Here is a 21,407-nt window from a genome sequence, read left to right on the forward strand (position 1 = left end):
CGAAGACACAGGCCCCTTCCTCTAGCGCCAATCCTGTTGGTGCAAAAATCCGCCTGCGTCGGAGAGGCTGGAGTCGAGGGAGTCGCGGTCGCCGCCGGGACCTGCAAAAGAAGTCTAAACCAGAGGTGGGGTTGCTCCGGCAAGACCCTCCGATGCTCAAGTCAGCTCTCTGCCTCAACAAGAATGGAGTGCTCGAACGAAAATTTTAGCAGAGTTTCTAGGTAAAAATGAGAGCTTAGAGAATAACATATCTGGGGTCCCCTTTTATAGACGGGGGAGCAGCGGATTGATAGCGACTGTTTATGATCGCCTCGTCGTGGGCCGTACGGAACCAGGAGAAATTTATCATGAAGAGTAATGGGGTGGAGTCGTGGCTGTCATCATGGCTCACCACGTGGAATCAGTTGTGGGGGGTGGAGCGGCATTCGTTGTCGCGACTCGCCAGGGAGTGGTGGAACCGCACAGGATCCACCGCAGGGAGTGGAGCAGAATTGTGGCCGTTACTGCGGCCTGTCAGGGAGTAATGGAGCCGCGTAGGATCCGCCGTAGCGAGTGGAGCAGAGTCGTGGCCGTTACTACGGCCTGCCAGGGAGTAATGGAGCCGCGTAGGATCTGCCGCAGGGAGTGGAGCAGAGTCGTGGCTGTTACTACGGCCTGCCAAGGGGTCCAGACTTATCGGCTGAAGTTCGGTTGGAGTCTGATTTCCACGAAAGCCCGGATGGGGATCATTTGTCGAGGAACCTCGGCCGAGACCTTCAGCAGGAATTCAGGGCGGAAGTCCGGCTCCCGTGGGAGCCCGGACAAATCCTACCTGTAGCTGGAGTCGGAGGCGAAGTCCGGCTCCTGTAGGAGTCCGGACGAAGTTTACCTGCAGTAGAAGTTGGAGACGGAGTCCGGCTCCCGTAGGAGTTCGGATGAAGTCTACCTGCAGCCGAAGTTGGAGACGGAGTCCGACTCCCGTAGGAGTTCGGATGAAGTCTGCCTGCAGCCGAAGTTGGAGACGGAGTCCGACTCCCGTAGGAGTTCGGACGAAGTTTGCCCGCAGTTGAAATTGGGGACAAAGTCTGGCCCCCGTAGGAGTCCGGACGAAGTCTGCCTGCAACCGAAGTTGGAAACGGAGTCCGGCTCCCATAGGAGTTCGGATGAAGTCTGCTTGCAGCCGAAGTTGGAGACGGAGTCCGACTCCCGTAGGAGTTCGGACGAAGTCTGCCCGCGGTTGAAATTGGGGATGAAGTCCGGCCCCCGTAGGAGTCCGGACGTAGTTTACCTGTAGTTGGAGTTGGAGACGGAGTTCGGCTCCCGTAGGAGTTCGGATGAAGTCTGCCTGCAGCCGAAGTTGGAGACGGAGTCCGACTCCCGTAGGAGTTCGGATGAAGTCTGTCTGCAGCCGAAGTTGGAGACGGAGTCCGACTCCCGTAGGAGTTCGGACGAAGTTTGCCCGCGGTTGAAATTGGGGACGAAGTCCGGCCCCCGTAGGAGTCCGGACGTAGTTTACTTGTAGTTGGAGTTGGAGACGGAGTTCGGCTCCCGTAGGAGTTCGGATGAAGTCTGCCTGCAGCCGAAGTTGGAGACGGAGTCTGACTCCCATAGGAGTTCGGATGAAGTCTGCCTGCAGCCGAAGTTGGAGACGGAGTCCGACTCCCGTAGGAGTTCGGATGAAGTTTGCCCGCGGTTGAAATTGGGGAAGAAATCCGGCCCCCGTAGGAATCCGGACGTAGTTTACTTGTAGTTGGAGTTGGAGACGGAGTTCGGCTCCCGTAGGAGTTCGGATGAAGTCTGCCTGCAGCCGAAGTTGGAGACGGAGTCTGACTCCCGTAGGAGTTCGGATGAAGTCTGCCTGCAGCCGAAGTTGGAGACGGAGTCCGACTCCCGTAGGAGTTCGGACGAAGTTTGCCCGCGGTTGAAATTGGGGACGAAGTCCGGCCCCCGTAGGAGTCCGGATGTAGTTTACCTGTAGTTGGAGTTGGAGACGGAGTTCGGCTCCCGTAGGAGTCCGGACGAAATTTACCTGCAGTAGAAGTTGGAGACGGAATCCGGCTCCCGTGGGAGTTCGGATGAAGTCTGCCTGTAGAATCTCCGAGAGGTCACTCCTGACACGAACTTCGGCTGGGGGTATTTTACACCCAACAACTGCCATTGAAAAAAAGGCCACCATATGATGTGCCCTCTTTCTCATCTAGATTAAGATCCTCTTCCTGATCATCTAATTCTCCAGACACCTTCAGAATTGATAAATCATCTAAAGAAATTGAGTTTCATTGTAGATTTAGGATTCTAAATTGTCTATCAAACGACCTATATGAAACCTATAGAAAATATAAAATTACAAAGAAATTTTGGGTTGCTTTAAAAGATGCTTTTAGTAAAGATAACGAGGCGGCCATGAGATTTATCATGAGTGACTTTAACAACTTTAGAACGATAGACCTATAAATTATTGTAAGTTAGCTTGAATTATTTGTTGAATAAGATGGACATACTTAGATTTGGCCATCCAACCTCTCCAACAATGATTGGCAGATTACCTAGTCCAACTTCCTTCAGAGCAGAGACCAGAGTATCGAAGTTGGCATCGAATATATTGGTGTATGTAAGCCCATTATCAATAAAAGGTTGGCTCATTCCATCGAAGAAAGCAAAGTCCAAAGGGAAGTTGTCATTGCCATACAGACTTAGGAAAGGGTATGTGTTAACGGTGAAGGGAGCACCGGTCTGGTTGAAGAACTGGACCATCTGAGTCATGACATCGTGGATATCTGATCGGAATCTTCCTGCTGATGGAACTGCATTGTTTGCAGGGGAGTCATACATATCAGCATTGAGAGGAGCAGTGGCCTTTATAGTGTCACCAACCCCTGCCTCGTTGAGTGCATTTTGGATGTTGTGCGGTGCAGGAAAAGTCACATTCAAGAACGAACCATTGTAAGATTTCAAGAACGGTTCATTTCCAACTGCTACATATCTGGAACAATTAGAAGGAAGAAGAATTCATTAATTTGTGCTCAAATTTAACGGAGAATCCACATTTATGGAAACACTAAATACCTCAAATTACTGAGATATGTAACCGTGGTCAATGAAGAAAATATGTAAACAACTGGATTTTAAGTTTTCATTTCCGTGAGCTGATACAATTTGCTAAATCGAAGAGTCCAGGCTTGATGTCAAACCACAGAAGATATGTTAGTATCCATCACCACTGAGTACTTTTCACATTAGGTAGATCTTCTATATGTCCCTCAATAGGTTATGGTCTTAAGATTAAGACTCATAAGGTCAACATTCTGGTGAGAGAAAAACAAGTGCATTAAGTCCTCAGAACTCCTAGGAATTGATAAATTGCTACTAGAACCCTTCTCACTTCAAGACTTCAAAGTTCCAATGAATCAGGGAAAAAGCATTTTAGTACTTGGTCTAAGTTACTTGCAGCTGTGGACGCTGGAAGAAACCAAAATGTTTTCATAGCAAGAATTTTTTTTGATCTACTCTTTCAAGTTCTTAGGCAGCAAGAGAGTTTAGGTGCTTGTTTCCCTTTACCTCTGTTAAGGAATTCCCTCAAAATCTACATTTTCTTATTTCAATAACTAGCTTGTATTATTGAAGAAAGATAGAGGCAGGTGGTAATATCACACAGACTCATATAGAAGGTTAGACCAGAGTCGCCTAATAAATCATCTGCATTAGTATACAGGCTCATACAGAAGGAAGAGACCTCTCTTTTATGAACAATGTCACACTTCATTAAATGCGTAATAATGCTTCCATGACACCCTCTCCATCTTGGCCCAAGAGATTACTTGACCAATCATCCATAATAAAAGCAAAGTAGATATGTGCCAAACTCTTCTTGAAAACCTCATCAGGAAATTACCCCATCCCATGAACTGAACGCTTCTCATCAAACAGTTCAGAGATAACCAATAAATGTCAAGTTTGTGCTGTTAAATCAGCTGATCAAAGTGGAGAGACCTGAATTACCAAAATAAAAAGCAGGAAGAAAAAAAAAAAAAAGAATTTCACTTTAGTGGGAACAAAGGGAAGAGGTTTCTAACCAATTTAGGACAGAATGGACTGATAAGGATCCCAATCAACCTCAAATGCTGATTCCAATAGGGCTATAAAACGCATGCTATCTCAAGACATCGTGCAAGAGAAAGGAAAAATACTTTTCTGGATGTTATTGATAATGGTGTCAGAGTAGGGTGATTTCTATATCTTTCTTTATAATCACCTCATTAGATTGTGCAAGGGATCAAGTTCTGTGGTACATTATATGCAATCAGGAAAGCATGCATTCTTGAAATTTAAGAACTTGATCATATGCTACAATCTTCTTCATATAAAGAGATCTGATTGTTCCCTCGTCCCCAAATAGCTAAAAACCATGTCCATGAAGTGCGATAGAAAAGCAGGAATTTTCATTGAGAGGTACCTCCTCGAGCCCCGTACGAACATCTCCACCAGGCTACAAAAAGCATACATGGCAGGCTCCCATCTCCCCAAGCAAGAATCACCAAGTTCCCAAGATCAGCATTTCTTATAAGCTATTTAAGAAGGGTGAGAAGAGAGTCCTGAACGTTTTAGCGCCTAACATGTAAGTTCTCACTAACAATATGGACATTTACATCAGAGAAGACAATGAAAAGAATGAAAAGTCAACCTTTCTCCATCTCTATAAGGTTTCTTGTATACAACCCTGCCATTAACTCCCCACCAACCAAGGAGAAAGTAGCAATGCTCACTTTATATTAGTATAAAAACATTTAAGTAGGGAAATGAATTTCCAATATGTTTGTCTTGCACTCTTATCTCTTCTCTTTTAGAAGGGGAAAGAGGCCTTGTACCTTTCCACAGAAGTTTGATGCCACAGCCCACAGGTGCTTCCCTCTTTTACCCAAACCTTCACACACATTTCAGTAAAGAAAGCTCAATTTTCTTATAACACCAATTATAAAGCCACCCTTACTGACTGTCCTACAGATAGAAAATGTAGAATTTCATATCCCCCTCCAAACCTTCTTATAGTCCACATGAAGACCAATACCTACCATGTGCACAGATATCTAGGAAAGACACTAATAAGTAGGATAGTTGGATTAGAACTATTAGGAGCTGAGGTATTCCCATTGACAAAATTTCTTCCTAGAGAAATACTTATCATCCATCCTTTCGATAACGAAGTCCCAAATGGAAAAAGAGGGCACAGAAGCTCGAAGAAGAGTCAGATTTAAGCATACGAAATTACATCTAAACCATTTAATGTCAAATGCGAAAACTTGCTATCACAATATGCTCCCCTTGAACTGGCTAAACAGTTCACCATTTTAAGTTGATAGGAGACCTGGACTTTTTTTCATAGAACATCTGGATATTAATCATTTTAGTCTCATAATGGCAATCTATTTCGCACCATACTGTATTACAACGGTGTTTAATCTGTTTATTTTTATCTAAACAAAGATGGGCCAATGAGAAACTCTCAGATGTCTCTTAACAGAGTACAAAGCTAAACAATTTAATAGTTTCATAAACCTGAATTCAAATGCTGTAATTTAAATAGTGCTACCTCATAAAGCTGCATCACTTTATTATAAGGATAAAGATGAGGGAAATTCAAAAATTCACATCCTGACAATTTAAAGAAACATATCATAAGCATGATCACTTTAGTGCATCACAAGAAGGGTCCTCTAATCAAATGTGGGTCAATGAGTTCGAGAGCAATTGCAAGGATTTGTCTACAAAGAAACCCCCAACAATTCTTCGAATCAACAAGAGCAATATACAATCCATTAGTTAAAACTATGTAACCTACACCATCAACAAATGAACTGCATACCTGCCAAATCCAAGCTACCCAATAGACAGCTAAATCTTTTACAGCCATACATTCTAAAGAATATTTTTTTCTTGTATCATTGATCTTTTGAAGAAAAAATGCATTTTAAATCAAACAGGAAGTTACAGTAACACCAAATATTCTTCTTGAATACATATTTCAGTCAGAAATTCAAAAAATCAACAAAAAACAGTGAATAAGAAAAATAGCAGCATGTGGTAGCTCCATTTCACATACCAAAAGTCTATAAATGCAAAGATAAAGAAAAAATCTTCCTGAAACTTGTACATAATAGATGTTGCTAAGAAAACTCCATAAAGCAATCAGAATCTGAGACTAATGATCATGCAAGAGAAATTAAGATGACCTCTCATATGAAATAAACAAATGGAATCATTAGAAGTGACACACTTGATGTTGACTCCTCCATTGAAATGGTATCATTCATGGCAGTGAGCTGATTGTTGGGGATGGCGATCATCACCTCAGTACCACTCCCAGCTAGTGCGCTCATCGTGTTGGCATCGGCAACGAACAGCTTGACCTTATTGATCACATTGTCCTCGAGGAGCTGAACCATGACTTTTGGTGGCAGTGGGTGCGTGCCAACATCCCCCAGTTCGCTCCAAGGCCTTCCACAATGGAATAGTAGAAGCTAATGGAGATAAGCCATATTGAGAATTGGCAACCTGCCATATTTTCTGGCCAAGGACGCAAGAAATTATGGAAGAGAAGAACAGAGGAGGAGGAAGAAAGATTCCAAGAATTGGCCAGAGAAGACTCATCCCTGTAAAAATCTTTTTTTTTTTTTTTCTTGAATCGAGAGATTTTCTCCTAAAAGCTCAATTTTTTTTTTCCCCCTTTTTCCTAGAGCTAGAGACTGCCAGAAAGAAAAAAACCCACAAAAATCAGAAGATAAAAGTAGAGATTATTCTATTTCCACAGCGACACACACAAAACTCTCTAGAAGACCACTTTGCGACCCAAACCCAGTCATACAGATCCATACATCTTAACATGGCAAACAATGAAATCTAACAAAGAGGAGACAACATCTTGACTTATCTAGCCTCAGTTTAGCAGAACTCTGTTTTGGCTTGACTCTTGAGATTAGATCCTTATGATTGCAATGCCAAATTGGCAAAAAAGAAAAGAAGGATATTGAAGGACTAGAATCTCGACCACTCAGATGGAACAATGCCTACCATTAAAACAGAACTTGTGCACAACCACTTCCATTCATCATATAATGCACATATTTTTGCGAATACACTACTTTGGTTGGTGAGAATGAGGAACACCCAACGACATCTCTAATTTTGGTTGCAAGGGCTCATGCCTCATTTACTAGAAACGAATACACAATAATTGTGGCAGAAGGAACATCTGCTAATAAGGTGAACTAACACACAGATTATTAGTGGAATTTAGGTAGAATGATGGAACGATAACTACATATGGAACTGATGGTTCAGACCACAAGATGCCATACAATCAACCAGTCGCAATAAGCTAGTAACCAACATCATCAGCAAGGGTTTCCTTATTTCTGTTCATGTAAAACAAGACTCAAGCATTCAGCTATAAATCACATCGGTTCCGGTGACACTTCCACATGACAAAACATACGAACATGTATGTTGATCAGGTTAAGTTCCATCTTTTCCATCCTCATTAATCAAATGTCCAATGACTCACTGTGAACTGATAGCAGAGTGTTTGATAATTATTGCCTCAAAAAGGATACTAGCTTTACTGCATCAACAACGCCAGGACTAGACTTACAACCAAACTCACAGCAGCTTCACGCCAGCATCTCTCATGGAATCTATTATTGCCTTCACTTTTCCATGGTACTTCTGCTCCCTCTTTAAGAACACAGAAATGGCAGGGATCCCCTTGAGCAGGAGCCGCTCACCGAGAATCTTCCCAATCTTAGCAGCGGCTGCAACATCTCGGGTGGACTCCATGCTCGGCCGCAGCAACTTCTCCTGAGAGCTAGCAGAGCAGGCCACTGTGGCCGTCGGAGTGTGGACCACCTGGGCATTCACAAATTTGTTTGTGAAGTGCATTTTCAGCACATAAGGTTTTAAGTAATTGATGATTCTGGGTGGCCTAACAGGTGGAGGAATAACCATCAGGGCTACAGCCGTTGGCCTGCAAAGAACAGGAGATCAATAAGTATGAATGTATAACCCACCACAATAAACAAAGAATCTAAAAGCACCGGCCTGAGATAAATTCATTCCCTTTATTCTACATGGAAACACTAATAATGAGAAATCAACTGCCATGCACCTAATAAGAGAGAGCTAAGAGGATCTTGAGGAGATCAGGTAACTTATACTCCTCCTCTGGGGCTTGTCTGCTTCAGCTCCCAATCTGGGGTGATCTTGGATATTGAATGCCTCGGAGGTACAAACCTAGATTTACTTAAAACGTTTGCAGGGATGAGGCACGATGGATCCAACGTCTAATATTCATTTCATGGCCAAAACTTTTACACATACAAAGATAGCTTTCTCGAATTTGTCAGCAGCTTACAGAGATATATCAGTTTTAAATGGGGATCTCATGGCAGAAAAAAATGAGTAGTTGAGTACAATGGCTCTTGTTTCTGGCTTGAAAGTAAATTATTTAATACTTTTGCTGAACAACAAAAATGCAATTAATTATTAACCCTGATATGTAACAGAATAGCCATATGACATTTAAAATGGTGAAGGCTTATAATATCAAATTGTGATCCACAAAAGTTGGGAAACAATTCGCAATTGTTTGTAAACCTAAAGTACAACCCCAGATGTGTTGGTGCTGAATTCCTACCAACGAAACTCTGGGCAAGAAAGAAGATTAACTTGGAACCAAGCAGGCCAGCTGCTTACCAGGAGAACTATTGTATTCGTATTGCAACAACTTATTAAACGCGGTCAAGTAGATAAGAGATGATGCCTACAACTCAAGGATCCATTAGTACAGTGGCTAAACAAGGAGAAGGGGAAAAAAAAATTAAAAATCAAGGTGTCAACAGAAGAAAGCACCAATCAATAACCTAATCTTTAAAAAAAATAAGGAACATAAAATAAAGTACAACTTGGGAAGGCAATCATACAAGAACAAAAATTATCAGTTCAAGAACTTAAGACCAAGCTAATTATAGCAAGATCTTCTGCAAATATTAACTCCCTCCTAGAAAACCCACCACTTACACTTCCCTAGTTTGTCCTAGTCTCAAGGTCAACTAGATGTTGAAATACAAAATAGCCAATAGTTTGTGAATCCGCAAACAGTTACCTTTTGAATGGTATATGCTGCTCAAGGATGCTTACAGCAGAAGGTGGCTGCAGCAAAGGTTAATCATGGAAGGGATACAAACTTTCATTTTGAGGTTTCATTTTCTTGGTACTTGGAAAGAAATAGTAGAATGTGCATCATAGTTATTCAAAAAAAATTCATGAAGTGCCAACAATAATCTAATACTTTATAAGCACTTAAAATCTACAGCATTCTTACAGAAATACAAACACCATGAAACAGAATTTAAGATACTGATATTACAAAGAAAAAAATAACTTGTACTAAATCAAAAAGGAACAAACAAAATATAGAACAAATAGAAACGCAACAACAGAGACTGATATAAAATCTACTACACTCTAGTAGAAGCACAAATCCCATGTAACAAAAGTTTAATCTGCTAATATTACATGAAAATAAAAAAAATATATACGTAGTACTAAAAAGAGCAGAAAATAACTTCAGCAACTATTTTAATAAAAAGAAAACAAAGAATTTAAAAGAAGAAGGCCAACAGGATGCTACCTACATACAACTGAAGAACTTCTCTACAGCCCTCTCTACGGTCCGGATTAACTGAAGAAAAAGGACCTAACAGTCTCCATTTCTATCTGCATATAGACATCAAGGTTTCCTCCAAAATCTCCAGTATTACAAATAGCAATACAAGTAAGAATCTAGGTGGCATGTAAGTCAACAGATGGCACACAAGGAAGTTTCCAAAAATGTCAAGGTCATTTCATCATACTAGACCCAAGACCTTGCCACAATGGCGCCCAATTTCACCAAAGCTTGAATAGACAAGACTAGCCACAATGGCACCCAATTTCACCAAAGCTTGAATAGACAAGAGTAGAGCAAAATAATTTATTGAAAGCATCACAACCAGATAAACCCTTTTACTTCAAGATTCAAAAGTATAAACAGCCCCCTACAGAACGAAAATGACTGGTGCATGGCCAAGTCAAGTTGTTTTGGCCAGCATATAACTAATATAGTGAGATAATGCAAGAGGAACAGAAAGACTACATGAGAACAATGAAGTACCATGAGTAGGCATCAATATATGCTTACTCTGTTCACAAGCTGTTGCTGTCTTATTATTTTTATGGAAGAAGATATTGCCATTTTTCTGGTATACAGCCTGTGGTTACAAAGTCACCAGATGAAAGCAAGCCAAATTTTCTTTACGCTATCGCCAGAAATATAAAAGAAATTGAAGAATATATATGGAACTCTTTAGTCATTGATCTAAAATATCACTTGGAAAAAAGAGGAACTTTGTTAAGGCAGTTAATCAAAATGCAATATAATGATACTCGATGAAAACTCATCTCATAGAAACAGGGCCTTTAGTAATTACTAATATAAGTGGATTTGTCTGTAGTACAGTCTAGGTTCATTTGTTCTCTTATTGATAGGGCCACTTAAAGCAGATAATCAGTGGATAAAGAAAAATAGCACAGGAATTTATTATCTTCTAATATGCACGAAGATTATTTGTATGTCATCATCAAGTGTACAAATGGTGTTCCATTCAAATATGACAATGCGGATGTTTAGTCAATTTACAAATCCCAATAGCAATCACTCAACCTATATACCTCTTTACCTTGGTCTTCCTTGCGCCCATGGCAATGTTTTGCAGAATAGATCATATTTCTCAATCAATATAAACCCAAATATCCAATATATCAACAAACACTGGCAGTACATTGGAGAAGTTCATGTATAGCCATATATTAATTGTTCTCATATAATTTTCTTTTAAAAAAAATTATGTGTCATTTTCGCTTCCTTCCCATCACTGGGGTATCAAACTAGCATATGCACCTGAATCTGGTTCGGTATCACTTCCCTCCTCTGAGCTGATTCAAATAAACTACGATATATCGATCATATATTGCATTCATGCAGGCAATGCCAAAAGACTTCCAATTTTCAAAAGATAAGTACAACCATAGCTCTAAAGAATGTTCACATCAAGCTGCAGGAATTCTGCTTCAATTTTTTCCAAAAACCATACCTCCCATTTCTACAAACTCAATCAAGATTTACTTCCACGACTAAAGTCATGTTATCATATATATTAACCAACCAACTTTTCCCATTTCAAAACAAATGACAACTGTTTAATATGCAAGAGAAAACAAAAATAAAACAAAAAAATGAATCCTACACTATAATATGTGAGAAAGTTGCTACAGTGCTCATCCTCCTACACCTTAGGGTGCTCATCTGCCCTACTCTATATATTAAAATATCTACAAAAGAAGAAGAACATAAGAGAGAAAAATAGAGAGAAGAAAGAAGCTTTATTTTCTTTGTTTCAATTTCATTAAATACATCTCAGAGATTATTGATACTAGTGTACAAACTCCATAAAAGAAAAATAATAATGATCGATATAAAATCATACCAATAAAGAAAAATGGTACAAAATAATATTAACAAAAAAAATATTATGAGGTCACATCAACAAAGAAAAATATTATGGGTTGTCATGTGATCCCTAAAATTATGTGACCATCTAAAATTATTCTAACACTCCCCCTCAAACTCAAGGTGGTATTATAAGTGCCAACTTGAGTTTGAAAATTAAATCACGAATATACTCAGAAGCTAGCATGATAAATTGACGTGTCTATTGGTGTAGCTAATTTAGATGACGTGACTGTGAGAAGACAGAAAGTAGCAGTCACAGTAAGATTGGTGTTCAAAGAGAATGCAGTCGAAAGTCGATGATTCTTGTTGACAAAAAAGTCACAGGAGAGAAGGCTGACGCTCAAAGAGAAGACAGCCGAAGGCAGATGATCCTCACAGATAAAAATATCATAGAAGAGAATGCCGATGCTTAAAGAAAAGAAATCCGAATGCCCATGATCCTCACAGACAAAAACACAAGAGAAGGCCAATGCTAAAAAAAAAACCAATCAAGACCGATGATGGAGAGAAATTCACCAAGCGATGATAAGAAAAGACAATCGAAGATCTGAAGCTAAGGAGAAAAGTGATGGAGAGGAGTTGTGGATTCATTAGAACACAAGGGATCTTCGAATATTAATCTATCAGAAAATAGAGAATCTACAAATCTACTGAAAAGCAAAGGATTTATAGAGAAACAGAGATCAATGGCTTTGATACCATATTAAAATATCTACAAAAGAAGAAGAAAACAATAGAGAAAGATAGAGAGACGAAAGCAGCTTTATTATTTCTATTTTAATTTCATTCAATATATCTCAAAGATTATTTACATTAGTATACAGACTTCATAGAGAAAAATAATAACAATCGATACAGAATTATACTAATAAAGAAAAATGATATAGAATAATGTTAACAAAAGAAAATATTATGAGGTCACATCAACAAAAAAAAGTATTATGAATTGTCATGTGATCATCTAAAATTATTCTAACACTATATACAATGGTTTTAGTGAAAACTTCCTAATATTAGAAGGGTGGCATGTTGGTTTGGCTTGACTTCAGAATGGAGAACCGATGGCCAAGAAGCAATACTCCTAGTTCAACATATCCACTTAAAAAAAAAATTATGCCATTTTAGCTTCCTTTTCATTGCTAGGTATCAAACTAGCATATGCACTTGAATCTAGTTCTATATCAGTTCCCTCTTCTGAGCTGCTTCAAATAAACTATGATATATCGAGCATATATTGCATTCGTGGTGGCATGCAGGCAATGCCAAAGACTTCCAATTTTCAATAGATAAGCATAACCACAGCTCTAAAGAACGTTCACATCAAGCTGTAGGAATTATGCTTCAATATTTCCCGAAAACCATACCTCTCATTTCTACAAACTAAATCAAGATTTACTACCACAACTAAAATCATTAACCACATGATGATTTAGTTCAGACATAAAGGCGTGCTTAAAAAAAAAAAGAGTTGTTCTTGAACAAGAACTTAAGCAAGCAAGAATGCTAATTTGCACGATTTCAGACATGAATTTCTTGAACTACGAATTACCAAAACAAATACAACAGTAGTCGAAAGGACGACCAAATTAGAGCATACCGAGCACCGCATAGTTTAATCAAATCAACTAGTTTAATCAAATCAACAAGGAAGAAAACTGACGGGCAAGAGAGAGATAACCAGATGAGGGATTTGCCAGCGGAGGTGGGGGAGCTAAGAGCGACCTCAGAGGCATAGAGACCTTGCTGCCGCTGCCCGCTGCCCGCCATGGAAGAAGAAGGAATCAGAATCGGACAGGGTGAAGAAGGCTTCATTGGAGTACTTGTGGAGAGGCGAGGAGACGGAAGAGAGCAATGGCTATATGGTTGTTTAATTTAGGAGTCAAGATCCAAAGAGGCAGTGCAACCCTAAATAAACTAGCATATTAATTTTCTCAATTTTCTCCAATATCTTATTGCCAAATATTTTTCACCTTAAATTCATAGTTTTTACTAAATCGTTAATGCATGAGGATATGAAGTTTAAAGAAAATCTGAACTTTCTTATTCAGCCACTCCAAGCCTGCTCCAAGCCTCCTACTACAAATTAAAAACATAGAAAAAAAAATTCAACGAAAACAAAGGAATTGTGAAAAAATTAAAAGGCAAGACTTTTCCCGCATAAATTAAATTCATAGTTTATAAATGACTTATTTATGCTTAATCATGCTTGCTCACACATGCTTTGTGCATGAGCACAAACCTCCGGCCATCGCCTCCGCTCGATTGAGACTACTAAGAATGCACCTCACTTCCCTATTCGACCACTCCAAGCCTCCCACCAGATAAACCAAGGCAAAACATTAGAAAAATCAAACAAAGGAAAGGTGAAAAAATTAAAAGCACCTTCGCGAGATCGGACGGAAAGGCCGACGCCGGTGACGACGGAGGGGAAAGTGACGGCCAAGACCGGTGGGAAGAAGCGGTGAGGAGAGCAGGGAGGTGAAGGGGGAAGGCCAACGCCGGTGATGATGAAGAGAAACGCGCCGTAGGGCAGTGACAGGGAGGAGAGTTGGGAGGAGGTGGGCGTCCCAGGGCTTGAAAAGGGTTCGACGAAAACCAAGACCGCTGCTGGCGTGTGAAGAAAAACCCTCGCGAGAGTCCAGAGCTCGGCATTAAGACTGGAAATGGATCGGATAGTGATATTTTCGTATTTATATTTATATTTTTTAATAAATATAAATATAAATATAAATATTAAATAGATATTAAAATTAATATCGCTAATTATTTTAAATAGATACATATACGAATCGATATTAATCATATCTATATTTATTATAAACATGAATCGAATAATAAATATATCTATATTTATTATAAATAAATATCAATATAAATCGGATATCAAATATATCTAAATTTATTATAAATAAATACAGATATAAATCAAATATCAAGCATATATATTTGTTCATCTAAAGATATAATTTGGATATTATTTTAAATATTAATTAAATTTTAAATAAAATTTAATAATAAAAAATTAAATACAAAAATATAATTATAAAAAATCATAACCATAATATGATATAATCATAATTATAATTTAAAATTTTATTAAAAATAAAAATTAAATTATAAAAATTTAAAATATTTAATAAAAAAATAATATGTAACTTATATTGAAAATTCAAATGATCATCAATACTCTATCTAGCTAACATAAATATTTACTCATCATATATATTTGTAATAAAAATATTTAAATATAAATATAAGAAAATAAGAAGCCAACTAAGATGAATCAATACTCCTAAACAATAATCATTCAAAAAATAATAAATATATACTTACTTTCTCATCAAAACTATAATATTATTTTAGATCTATAATATTTAATATTAAAAAAATAAAAATTTAAATAATAAATAAATTAAATAAATAACATAATTCTCATAAGATAAATTATATAACAGTAAAAATTTAAATGCAGGTAGGTGGATTTAATTTATCCTTTGCCGTTTAAGCTCATGCAACAGTGTACGACCCTTCCTCGGAAAGAATTTAGATGAAGAGGAATGATGACAGTTTTATACAGGGAGTTGCATTACTATCTGATGCACTTTTCAGCCATGGTTAAATTGAAGCTTAGTTAAATTTTCTTAATTGCCATCTTTCAAAGGCTTACAAACCCACGCACATCTGCCTGCATTCCTGCCTGCATGCCAACTCACATGCAGCATAAGCACACACTCAAAAAACTTAAATTGAGAAAACAATTGACAATCTCAGAAATCAAGCTGCAAGGTTGCCTCTTTGTCATCCAGTTCTTTGTGATTTTAATGCTGGACCCAAGTTCAAACTTATGATTTAGCTGAAAAAACTATTAATGAGTTCCTTCAAAAGAAAAAAGAACGATCAATTAGATGTTCCGGCTATAGGTGACAAAAGGTCATTATAACATAGTCAAGGTGTCATACGAGCAACATAATCGTGCTAAACAATTCAGGTGAATACTTAGCACGTTCAACAATGCTCGTTGGTCTAGCACCAAAAAAAATCCGTACACATGCCGTGTTCATTTAAAATTAATTGTGCAGGTGATGGTTACTCACCTAGCCAGCATCAACTTACAGAGTGGTAACAGAACATGGATGAATCATGTAAAATATTATATCCTTTAAGATATAGCATGTTTTTAAAAAATTACAAAAAAATTCTGATCAAGAACTAAAATAATATTCAATAACTCAACCAAAGAGGATCAGCAAGTAAATTAACCTGGATTTGGAAATTAGAACAGAATCCTTAAGACCAGGTCTGAGTCCTGTATAAAAACCCAACTTTTCGTGTTTCATGTTCATGTATAAAACTCAAAACATATATCCAGAGATAGAGCTGAAGAGATGCTTCAGCCATGTTTCATGTTCCATAAGGAGAGGAATATGGAGATAACTAATGAGAGAGAAAAAGAGGGGATATGGGAGTTAGGTTCACAGATTCATAGGAAGAAATGAAAAGGGAAAAAAATGCAATAGATATTTAAAGAACATATCTGCTTGCCGGTTGGGAAAGACTCATCGCCGGATGCATGCCGAGAGTGATGCTACTCGTAAAACACCAGTTGAGAAGAACATCCGCTGCCAAACACAAGTTGGGAAGGACGGTTATCGTCCAACGGTGAACACCGGTTGGGAACAGTCGCCTACCACCGATCACCGGTGGGATGGGGATCAATCGCGACGGGTTTGGGATTACAAAGAGGGAAAAAGGATGTGGATGTGGATCAGCGGTTAATGGATACGGATCCGATTGGATGTTTTATAATACGATATCCGAATCCAAAAAAATAGATAAATTCATATCTGAATTTATATCCGACATTTTTTTGAACTAAATATCCGCATCCGAACGGACTGCATAATATATATCCAAATCTGCCCCAATTCAATTGCAGATATGGATACGGTCCGACCTATTTTCAACTCTACTCGGCGTGCTAGGAGTAGCCAATAGAAAACTACAAACTCTGACTTTATATATATATATATATATATATATATATACTAATTTTGAGTCCGCACATTATGTGTGGATTCTAGATCATATCATTGATTAATTTTTAAAGTTAATTATTTTTTAGAATAATAAATCAGTATGATAAAATAATGTCCATCTAAATTTTTGATATCAATCCATATTTTCGATTACAGACATGAGTGAATTTTAATTATAAAAATATAATAATATTATATTTTAATCACAAAATTTAATTTACATACATGGACTTCAATTCAGTCATTTAATACTATAATACTTTTTCTTTTCATTTAATTTAATAATACTTTGTAGATTTCTTTTGATCCATATGGCATTCTTTGGTCATAAGTTTATACTTATATAGACAGCTTAACTTACTAACATACTTTTTCTCAGTTTCTACTTTTCTATATATAGACTAATTTTGAGCCCATACATTATGCATGGATTTTAGATCTAATCATATTGAAAAAAAATTATACATAAATAATAAAATAATATTCATTCAAAATCTTAGTACCATTTCATATTCTCAACTACCTATATAAATAAATTTTAATTGTAAGAATGTAATAATACCATATATTAATAATATAATTTAATTTATATAAATAAAATTTAATGTAGTTTTTTATTAATCTAAGGCTTGAATTTAATGCTTGAAGGATTGTAAGGTAGGAGGTCACATGGCATAAAAAAAATTGCTTACGTGGATAATCTCAAATACTAAGAAATTTTTTTTCAATTTTTACTTTATAATATATATATTAGATATTAGATTAGATTAGATAGTGGTTACGTGTTGTACGGCCAAGAGCAATTTTCAAACATCCATAGACAACCCATACTCTTTCTCTTTCACATCGTTCCTCATCATATATATATATATATATATATATATATATATATATATATATATATATATGGGAGCATATCAAATGAGAAGAATGATTTAATGTGAGATATAAGGAAACATAATAATAATCCTTGAGGGGTACTTGGTTGGAGAAAATGGAGGACTGGAATCGGAATCAGAATGCTTGACTCTTATTCCAACCGTTTGGTTGGGAGGATCTCATTCCGATTCTGCGGTGAAATAGGAATGGTCCAATCTATATAAAACTCAATATCTACTCTCCTTTGTGGATTCAAATTTTCGTTTCGATTTCGATTTCGATTTTTAAAAATGAATCAAATGAGAAAAGTCAAATTGCAGAAATCGAGTCGACTTATGGCTTGAACGAGTCGACTTTGGCACATTCTGGCACTTGTATGTAGTATTGGCAAGCCTGTGAGTTGACTCACAAGTGGCACAAGTCGACTCTCTTAGTAAAATAAAAGACTGAATTTTTGGTACAGTTGCTCAAGTCGACTTATGGTCAAGGTGAGTTGACTCATGGATAGAGATGAGTCTAATCCTTATTTGGTGAGTCGACTTTCTCAGAGAAAATAAATATGAAGCGCACCACTTTATATTATTGGTCCATGTAGCCATCGCTCTCCAATGCATATTTAATACCTATAATTTTATTTTTTTATTTAAAAAATTTGTATGATAAAAATATCTCTGTTCTTTAAAAAAAATTATGACGTTCTGTGGCATATTATAACTTCTTATATGTAAAATGTCATAATATGATCCAAGAAATTATGACATCCTGTACATATTATGATATCCTACGTCAAATTATGACTTTCTGCATGCAGGATGTCATAATATAGCCCAGGATATCATAATATGGAAGGGATATTTTTGTCCAATCACTTTCCAACGTATATTTAATTTATTTTTTTGTTTAAAAATTTTAAATGATAAAAAAATCTCTATTCTTTGAAAAAATTTATAACATCCTGTACAAATTATGGCATCCTGCGTTATATTGTGACATCTTATGGATAAAAATTATGATTTTCTGGATGCGGGATGTCATAATATGGACACAGTATATCAATTTTTTCGAAGAACGAGGGTATTTTCATCATTCAAAATTTTAAATGAAAAAGTAAAGCTGCAAGTATTAAATACGTATTGAAAAGTAATAACTACATGGATCAATCAGATAAGATTGTATACTATATATCAGATTTTCCACGCCGCCCGCAGTGCACAAAGAATTTCCTATTGAAGCCAATGCGTAGAAGCTAAGGGGGTGTTTCGTTGAAAGAAGTGGGGGTCTGAAATTGGAATCGAAATCGGAATGGATGACTTCTATTCCAATTATTTAGTTGGAAAGAGTCCCATTCCGATTCAGATTCTCGAGTGGAATGAGAATGGATCAATTTATATAGAACTCAATTCCTACTCTCCTCTATGGATTCAATTTTTCATTCTAATTTCGATTCTGATTTCGATCACGAACCAAATATTTTAGAAGGTTTGACCATTTTGATTTCGATTCCAAGCTATTTCCATTCTCATTTTCATTTTGATTCCGGCTAGAATCAAACGGCGCTGAGGAGTTCAGGTCCAAATTGTCTCCGGGCTTTTCATATTTCGATATGACATCAGGTAACTTGTCGCATTTGTAAATATACCAACATGCAAACATACAGCGTGTATTCGAGGATGCCGATTACCGAGTTGGCAAAGTCTGTTGGCTGAAACAAGCAGGAGAGTTGGTTCAATCCTCCCATCGCTCCAATATTCACGGGGAACAAAGAGAGGGAAACCTATCCCGGCCCGAGATGGGCCTGATCTGGCCCATTAAGCTTAAATTGGTACATGTACATGTTTATGTTATCTGCAGGGAGCTGCACTACATGAAATTTCTGATCATCGGTTAATTACAACAAATTAAGCTTGACAGTGGACATCCAAATGTTTGGCAAAAGAAGAAAATGGCACGAGTGGAGCAAGTGATATTTGAGACATTAGCAAAACTTTCAGAAGGATTTCGAAGTATACTGCACTTAAAAACCTATGAGTGCTTGAATCATCCCAACCGAACACCCATGTAACCTCACACATTTTGCATCAGCATGTGGTTGTGACTTTGTAGCTTTGTACCTTATTGCACAAACCAAGAAGTACGTAGCAGGCCATGTAGGCTAAACGAGCTGGCATCAGGCGAAAACTGTTGTTGAACCATGGTGAACCTTTGGATAATTTTTGCCCAGCTCTAACCGGCCGTGCCAAGTTGGACTCAAACCCATGTTGATTCACCCATCTTCAAGGTATGACGTAGTCTCAGCCAAGGATGTTTTGCGTACCATGTAGATTGCTGCCTGCAGAGGTCCAAAACCAAAGCGGATATCCTCGGTGTAGACCAGACTGTAGGCTACCTAGCATGTACAGAAAGGGCTAGTAATGCTTAATTTGTTTAACTCATTTAATTTGGTTTAATCTATTGTAAGTTAGCTTGAATTATTTGTTGAATAAGGTGGACATAATTAGATTTGGATTTTTGATCCGCTTAATAAACAGGATGAGTTCGAATTGACAATCTTTGACCTATTCTATATCGGACTTAACTCATATCTGGTCCACCCTAATCCGATTGCAACCCCTATGTGCTCATAATCGCATGACATGTAGAGGTCTTTATTGGATGTGCAAGTGGATCAAACCGATAAACTCTTTGTTAACAGATATTTATTCATATCCTGCCTTCATAAGAACATCATGGCTCCAAATTAGGAGTTTCCTCCTCAGCATCCTACACCTCGCCACTGCAATGCTCTTCGCTCTGGCAGTACCCGCGGAGCTCCCATCTGAGGAGGCTAAAGAACAACTTGATGCATCTCTCTCTTTTCACTTAAGATGACTGGCTATAACTAGATTCCTTGAAAGTTATGGTCGAGGTTGAGGTTGTTGTTTCCAGAACCATAAACTATAAATAGATTTTTACGTGTAATGCATATTATTATTTTGAATGATTTATTATACTGAAGAATATATTAATCATTTCTAAGTTTTATTTTTTTTCTGGAAACATCAAAAGAAATTCTGGAAATACTATCATCGTTTACTTATGCAGCGGGCAATTACTCTGACCTGTTCTAGTTATTAGTCATGTTGAGTCTTACTTAGAGAAGCAAACCGGTGAAACACAATGTGTTGGAGAGGAGGAAAAAAAAAAAAACTACTTCTATATAAGGGTTCACAGAGTCTGCCCCCCTGCGGCTCACGCAGAGACGCATGGTGTTGAAGAAGAGAAAAGGGTCTGCTACTACGTCATGGCTCACAGTGTTGAATCAGATCATGTGTGTACTGTTATCCATGAGGAAAAAATTATGTTCTTTTTGTTAAGATTTGACACCTCGAGATTCAGCCCACATTGAGCCCACAGCGAAGTTCGCGGCGAAAAACGGAGTCCAACGAGACCAAGATCACCTGAAACGGAGCTCGGATGGAGGAGATACGAGCTTATGAAGTTGGCACGAGAAACGAGGTGGCGGAGGACCACCGGCGACCGGCGGCAGCGGCGCGGCCGCAGGCGGTGGCCCGCGCGGGATGTGCGACCCAGGCCCGCGCGGGGGGGCCCGCGGCCCAGGCGAGCGCGCAGCCCAGCCGGGCGCGCGGCCCAGGCTGGCGCGCGGCCCAGGCGCGCGCGGGCCGGCCCAGGCCAGCGGGCTGCTGGCCCTTGCCCCGGTCCACCGTGGACCGGGTGGTCCACGGAGCGGTCTGTGGACCGCGTGGGCGTTTCCCACGCGTTTCTCACGGTCCACGGCCCTATTTCGTGGACCGGAGCGCGATCGGAGGGCCCAGGTGATTCCCGGTCTTGATCCGACGGTCCAGGGGGTTTTTGGCTTTGTTTAGGATTCCTAAACCCTCTCTAATCAAGGTTTAAAGTCAGTTTACGCCTTT

General features: G+C 38.4%; 1 protein-coding gene and 1 pseudogene across 5 annotated transcripts; both read right to left on the reverse strand.

Moving 5' to 3' along the window:
• Positions 1-2,454: 2,454 nt before the first annotated feature.
• LOC109506330 (glucan endo-1,3-beta-glucosidase 8-like) lies at positions 2,455-7,217 on the reverse strand (annotated as a pseudogene).
• Positions 7,218-7,355: 138 nt separating this feature from the next.
• On the reverse strand, positions 7,356-14,244 carry LOC105052425 (uncharacterized). Of its 5 annotated transcripts, none has more exons than XM_029266829.2 (3): positions 13,964-14,244; positions 9,662-9,747; positions 7,356-7,996 (listed from the first exon to the last, which is right to left on the reverse strand). In XM_029266829.2, exon 3 carries the CDS (start codon positions 7,975-7,977, stop codon positions 7,633-7,635), a length of 345 nt encoding a protein of 114 aa, XP_029122662.1. In that variant the 5' UTR covers positions 7,978-7,996; positions 9,662-9,747; positions 13,964-14,244; the 3' UTR covers positions 7,356-7,632. The 5 variants fall into 5 exon arrangements, with proteins under 5 accessions (XP_029122662.1, XP_073100498.1, XP_073100497.1 ...); XM_073244397.1 differs by lacking the exon at positions 9,662-9,747 and adding an exon at positions 13,260-13,654; XM_073244396.1 differs by lacking the exon at positions 9,662-9,747 and adding an exon at positions 13,260-13,657.
• Positions 14,245-21,407: the final 7,163 nt, after the last annotated feature.

This window comes from Elaeis guineensis, chromosome 10 (genome assembly GCF_000442705.2).
Source record: "Elaeis guineensis isolate ETL-2024a chromosome 10, EG11, whole genome shotgun sequence".
NCBI lineage: Eukaryota > Viridiplantae > Streptophyta > Magnoliopsida > Arecales > Arecaceae > Elaeis > Elaeis guineensis.